The sequence below is a fragment of the Oreochromis niloticus genome, linkage group LG6 (assembly GCF_001858045.2).
Source record: "Oreochromis niloticus isolate F11D_XX linkage group LG6, O_niloticus_UMD_NMBU, whole genome shotgun sequence".
NCBI classification, from domain to species: Eukaryota; Metazoa; Chordata; class Actinopteri; order Cichliformes; family Cichlidae; genus Oreochromis; species Oreochromis niloticus.
The window spans coordinates 6,629,302-6,636,219 of NC_031971.2; the positions used below are offsets into that span (position 1 = coordinate 6,629,302).

General features: G+C 40.3%; 3 protein-coding genes across 3 annotated transcripts in view; all 3 read left to right on the plus strand.

Moving 5' to 3' along the window:
* LOC100708464 (basement membrane-specific heparan sulfate proteoglycan core protein) overlaps nt 1–6,918 on the plus strand; it is a 286,964-nt gene that overhangs the window by 78,052 nt on the left and 201,994 nt on the right. The window lies entirely within an intron of this gene.
* LOC102080766 (B-cell receptor CD22) overlaps nt 1–6,918 on the plus strand; it is a 48,107-nt gene that overhangs the window by 20,213 nt on the left and 20,976 nt on the right. The gene's annotated exons all lie outside the window — the stretch shown is intronic.
* On the plus strand, nt 1,801–4,081 carry LOC112847101 (B-cell receptor CD22-like). The gene is made up of 3 exons (XM_025907948.1): nt 1,801–2,092; nt 2,608–2,964; nt 3,062–4,081. The coding sequence occupies exons 1-3, from the start codon at nt 1,954–1,956 to the stop codon at nt 3,328–3,330; spliced, it is 765 nt and encodes a 254-aa protein (XP_025763733.1). The 5' UTR covers nt 1,801–1,953; the 3' UTR covers nt 3,331–4,081.

Genomic DNA, 6,918 nt, shown 5'->3' on the forward strand with positions numbered 1-6,918 from the left:
GAGACGAGCAGACATTCCGAGAGGTCTGTACACAAAGGAAAACAACATTAGGAGGAAACTCTGGGAAATCACAAAAGATACTCAAAAGGCTAGGCTACACTGACGCCAGGTAGTGCGACAATCCAGCAAAGAAGCAGCATCTCCTGCCATCTTAAGTAGTCTGCCAGGAATAATCCTTGTGATGAAAAGCCAGAGCAGAATCAGTGTGAACGAGCTACAGGTGTGCGTTGAGAACAGGTTCAGAGGTGAGGAAGCAAAGTCCAGACAAAGACAAAAACACACCATACCCTCTCCAAATCCTCAGAACCATGACATGTTTACAGTTGTTCACAGAGGATTAACCTGAGTGACCTATTCCTGGACCTTTTTTTTTAAAAACTTTAATAGTTTGAAGAAACAGGAAGTCTCTGGCAGTGTTGTTGGATCTTCTAAAGCCAGATCAGACCTGGATGGGGTGCTGCAACTGAGACCTGGGATTTGTTGACGAGTAAAGAATCACACAGGGTGGTCTGCAAAGAGAGCTTTAGGATGCTTCCTCCCACTGTACACTGCATCATCCATCAACAGGGTTTGCAGGGCTGCCACACCACTAAGATGTTTTCAGAAATATGCAAGCAGAAGATGGTGGATGATATATTACTACTAGTATAATACTTCCAACTCTTTATTCCTAGATACATTTTTACTTGCCTGTTAACAGTAGTCATGGTCTGGTGGTACATCCTCCAAGGCAGACACCCCAGGAGACAGCTGGTCCTGCCAAAGAGCACCAGTGACTGCCTCCAAACCAGCCTCCCCCTCATCCCCTGCTGCATCATCCTCTAGGGCCACAAAGTCACCAGCACTGAGGCAGATGTTGTGGAGGAAGGAAGAAATATATAATATATATATTTATACTCTAATATTTTTTTATTTCAAAAATTAAATATTAAAAATAAAAAAATAGCACTGGGTGTCACTTATGTGAGGTACAAAGGTGTGGTGCACCTCCAGCAGGATGATGGCCCTGAATCTCGTCTTCATCATTCCAAAAGCACGCTTTATCATGGAGCGTGCCCTGGAATGATTGCTGTTAAAGCACTGGGCTCCCACACCTTGCACTTGCTGTTTGTAGGGAATGATGAGTGGGGGGTGGACGCTGAAGGCATGAGAAACCTCCCTCTGCAAGGATGGGCTCACTCTGTTTCCTCTGAATAAAAAAGGTTTTAATCACCACCCATGAAAAATGATTACCCATGAAATAAAAGTACACCACGTATCACACTTTGGTAAGTTAACAGTTTCCAAGTACTGCAGATAAACAATCTGCCTTCTCCTCACCTCTGCAATTATATTATCACTTCCTGTCTTTTTTTTTTAATCTCCATTGATAGTGACCCTTTCAGACCTCTCAAAAATAGTGAAGTCTTCTAAAGAGAGCTACTGTAAAAAGTCTTCTAAAGACATATATTGGCTTAAGATAAAGACAGAAGAGGAAGTCCACACACAGGCTGTATGGTTTGACTGAATTGTTTTGGTCACATGCACTTCTGCAGTGTTGGTTGTTCAAAGTAAAAAAATAACTCAACTAAACCGGATGTGATGGTGGGTGCTAGTGGCTGCGTGTTGTGGCTTTTATTAGTGACTTAGAGAGCAGAGACCCACAAAGGTACCTGAGTGCAAAACAACATAAAACACAAAATAAATAATGAGTTAAAAAAGGTGTTTTATTAGAGGTTTAATCCTAACACACCAGAAACTTGAACTTTTATTATGTTCTCACACATATTACATATTAGGATTGAATTATGACGATGAAAAACTGATACATTTGCATCACTGTGTGTATAAGAGGTGTGAAAAGGAAGGAAGGGTGCTTTTACTAACCTGAACTCAGTTTTCTGCCTGCAGACCACATCAGAAAGGTTCTTAAGTGACAATGTCCTTCACCTTTGTAAATAGAATTGTTTTTTGATGTGTCTAATTCCTGGATACATTATTTACCTGCTGACATTTCTTATTGTCTCTGAAGTCACACAGCCAGATGACGGGGCAGCTATGAGTTTAACTGCAGCACTCAGAGGATTTTTTATCGTTCTGCTTTCTGTGTCAGGTACTGTGTGTCTACATTTCACATTCACTGTTTTTTCAAACAAGAGGCATGTGGGAAAATAAAGTGGAGTTAAGCCTCTAAAATCAGGCTTAATTAGCCTGTAATGACTTGTAGAAATGGACAGATATATGTCCATTAGGTATATATCAGAGTTTTTATGAGACTACAAAGCAATCATTTGTCCGACATTGCTGGACACCAGACCGGTTTGTACATTCAGGCGCAGTAGCACAATATTCTGTCATTTTCTATGCGCACTGCATCATGGTTTACTGTGTTTCTAGTACTTCACTGTACTTTGAGACCATTTGATCTTTTTGCTCTGAAAACAAACAGGTGGTTGAAATGACAAGCGAGTCAGTGATATAATAACACAAAATGTTAGTCAACAGATGTATAACATTTTATAATTCTGCTGTCATTGCACTAAAACAAATTCATTTACTATTATCACAGAGACTCCAGATACAATAGCGCATGTGTTATTATGTTTTCTGATGTGCTCTGTGTTACAGTGGTACAGAGTCAGAATGGATGGGGAGTGACTTACACTTCTACTCAGATCTGTGCTGTAAAAGGATCATCAGTGGAGATACACTGCACCTACACATACCCACCCAGAATAAATAATGAAATTATTGAAGTTCAGAAGAGATTATGGTTTACTAAATTGCAACAAGATGTACCTGTGGATCTAAAAACTGACCCAAACTATGACGCTCGAGTGGAGTATCATTTTTTTCAGAACAACAGCACTCTGAGAATCACAGACCTGAGGGAGAGCGACTCAGCTCAATACAAGTTCAGGTTTGAGACAAACAGTCGTAGTGGACGTTATACTGGCACTCCTGGAGTCACTTTGCTTGTTACAGGTAAAAAAAAAATTCACATTAATGTTTATATGTATCTGTAACTGTTGCCGAAATAAAGCATTACACATGTTTATGGGTTTTTTTTTTCTTCCTCCAGATGCTCCAATACGCCTCTCTGTGTCAGTGACTCTCTCGGGTGAGATAGTGGAGGGCAGCTCTGTGACTCTGACCTGTAGCAGTGATGCTAACCCAGCAGCTAGTTACACCTGGTACAAGCAGAATGATCAGAAACCTCTCAGTAAAGACTCCCAGCTCATCTTCAGCTCCATTCAGTCTTCTGATGCTGGAGAGTATTACTGCATAGCTGTAAATGACCTGGGGACAAAAAGGACTGGACACAATATCATCATTGTGAATTGTGAGTAAAAGACCATTAATATTTAAAAAAATAAAAAATTATTCATATATTCAGGTTCTGGTGCTGTAGTTCATTCAGAAGCTTCAGTAGCTCAATTAACAGAAAGTCAATTAAACTGCAGGGACTTTGGTACATTTAGTTAAAAGCAACCTCTGTGAATCCTTCATGTTAGTGTTCTCGTATCTGCTGGATGCATGAGATGAAGGTGATGAAGGAGCATCAAAGAGTGTCCGGAGGAAGAGGAATAACATTGCCAGAGAGCTAAAAATGAACCTGAGTGAACTACTCATGTGCATGTTTATGTTAATGGACAAACTGTCAGAAACAGATTGCATCAGGGTGGAGCTGGAAATCCTTTAGTCAGACGTGTAATCACAGCCTAGCACTGTGCAGATGAACTGGCATTAATAAGATAACACCAGAACTGGCAGGTCCACCACTCGTGATAAGAACAGACAAGAATTCACACTGAGCACATGTGACAGAGATTGGATTTGCTTGCAATTTTTATGTAAAATATTTGCTCCCTTCTTGATTTCTTAGTTTTTTGCATATTTGCCACACTTGTTTGTTTGAGGTCATCAAACACATTTTACAATTAGACAAATGCAAAACGCAGTGTTTAAATGGTGTTTTAATTGATTTAATTTCATTTATTAAGGGAAAAGGCTATCCAAACCTGTTCTTTTTAAGTGAAATCTTTATTCAAAAGTTCTAGAAGTGTGATGAATTAGCAACATTTTTAAAAAGAAATCTGTAAGTGCGCAAATACTTTTTGATAGTACTGCGCCTGATCACTTGGTGTTCGCTGCTCGCTCTATCACTTCAGTATCACTTCCTGTTCCTGCTCAAAGACAGTGGTGTTTCTGAGTAGCTTATCTGCTTAGCAATTTAATTAAAAACTTTTAAATACATTCTTTTCTCATAGTATAATCTTCACGTGCTTCATCCGAAGCACACTTTCTGTGTACTCACTACCTAATTTATAGTAGTATTCACTCATTGTCTGTACTGTTTCGCTAGCTTAGCTTAGCTCGTAGCCGACTCGTTAGCACCATGGCTTCTTCAGCTGTGTCCCAAAACGTTGGCTGCATCCTTCGGAGGACCCGGCCTTCGCGGTCTACGTGGGCCGGGTCCTTCAAAGACCGAGAAGGCCGGAAGTGCGAGGCTGTGAAATGGGACGGTCTAGCCTTCAGATTTACCTCACCGCTGTGTCAGTGGAGTTTAATAAACTCGGCCGTCTGCTCCTTGCTGTCTAAAATGTTACAGGACACTGGCTTAAATTCTCCACCGTCTCACACTTCTGTTTAATCAGTTTTCTGTTTAACGTTTATTCAGCTGTGTGAAAATCCCGGAGGAACCCACCCGATGGATTAATGAAGTTTTATTTAATCTAATAATCTAATAACTTTGATCTCAGCCAAACCGATTTACTCCAGAACAAATAAAACACCGAAAAAGGCAAACAATTACATTTTTAAGTTATCCAAGTGACTTATATATCATGTTTAACCTCAGTAGCGAAAGAGCGGGGGTCTGAAAACGATGAAGCCGGGAGTCCGCTGCTCTCGCCGACTGGAGTGACCATTTAATCCCCCCGGCTTGCTATCGAGCGAGTGGGTAACAGACGTCTCCGAAAACGTCGGCTAACTTTTGCAAATATACGATGTCTTGATAAAACAAGCAGATATTTGTAATTTACACAGCTACTTTCTCGCCTGAAAATATGTTAAAAGTTTATTTTGCGACCCAGAAAGATTAATAAGACTAATTTTAAAACTTAGTAGCGGCCGCCATTGTTGGCAGCTGAAATTTGGCTGGGCCGCGCTATTCAATTCAATTCAATTCAATTCAATTTTATTTATATAGCGCCAAATCACAACAAAAGTCGCCTCAAGGCGCTTTATATTGTACAGTAGATAGCACAATAATAAATACAGAGAAAAACCCAACAATCATATGACCCCCTATGAGCAAGCACTTTGGCGACAGTGGGAAGGAAAAACTCCCTTTTAACAGGAAGAAACCTCCGGCAGAACCAGGCTCAGGGAGGGGCGGCCATCTGCTGCGACCGGTTGGGGTGAAAGAAGGAAAACAGGATGAAAGACATGCTGTGGAAGAGAGACGGAGATTAATAACAGATATGATTCGATGCAGAGAGGTCTATTAGCACATAGTGAGTGAGAAAGGTGACTGGAAGGGAAAAACTCAATGCATCATGGGAATCCCCGGCAGCCTACGTCTATTGCAGCATAACTAAGGGAGGATTCAGGGTCACCTGGTCCAGCCCTAACTATATGCTTTAGCAAAAAGGAAAGTTTTAAGCCCAATCTTGAAAGTAGAGATAGTGTCTGTCTCCCGAATCCAAACTGGAAGCTGGTTCCACAGAAGAGGGGCCTGAAAACTGAAGGCTCTGCCTCCCATTCTACTTTTAAATACTCTAGGAACAACAAGTAGGCCTGCAGTGCAAGAGCGAAGTGCTCTAATAGGGTGATATGGTACTACAAGGTCATTAAGATAAGATGGGGCCTGATTATTTAAGACCTTGTATGTGAGGAGCAGGATTTTGAATTCAATTCTGGATTTAACAGGAAGCCAATGAAGGGAAGCCAAAACAGGAGAAATATGCTCTCTCTTTCTAGTCCCTGTCAGGACTCTTGCTGCAGCATTTTGGATTAGCTGAAGGCTTTTCAGCGAGTTTTTAGGACTTCCTGATAATAGTGAATTACAGTAGTCCAGCCTGGAAGTAATAAATGCATGAACTAGTTTTTCAGCATCACTCTGAGACAGGATATTTCTAATTTTAGAGATGTTGCGCAAATGGAAGAAAGCAGTCTTACATATTTGTTTAATATGTGCGCTGAAGGACATATCCTGGTCAAAAATGACTCCAAGGTTTCTCACAGTGTTACTGGAGGCCAAGGTAATGCCATCCAGAGTAAGAATCTGCTTAGATACCATATTTCTAAGATTTTCAGGGCCGAGTACAATAACCTCAGTTTTATCTGAATTAAGAAGCAGAAAGTTAGCGGCCATCCAGGTCTTTATGTCTTTAAGACATTCCTGCAGTTTAACTAATTGGTGTGTGTTACCTGGCTTCATGGATAGATAGAGCTGCGTGTCATCTGCATAGCAGTTAAAATTTATGCTATGTCTTCTAATGATGTTGCCTAGGGGAAGCATGTATAATTGTGTGGATGCTGGAGGCATCCACACTATTGAGTTCCTCTTGGGACTTCCGTACACTTTTCGCCGTGGATCTACTTCCACAATTTTCAGCCGATTTTCACCGTTCAAATTTTAAACTATTCTGCTATTTCTGCTAATGATGGCTATGTCTTTTGGTATTTTATACTATTATACTTTTTAAAATATTAAGCTTAATTTGTCCCATTGAAATGAATGGGAAACTTCCGCAATTCTGCTAAAACTTACTTGTTTTTGAAACTTAACTACTTTTTCCTACTTTCACGTAGAACAACCATTCAAACTTTAAAATGTTCTCAAATTATTGGGCTATTTAGAAATAAATCAGCTTTTTCAAATCTTTTACCGTTTTACTTTTATGCCTCTTAAAGTTTTGAGTTGCAAAATTG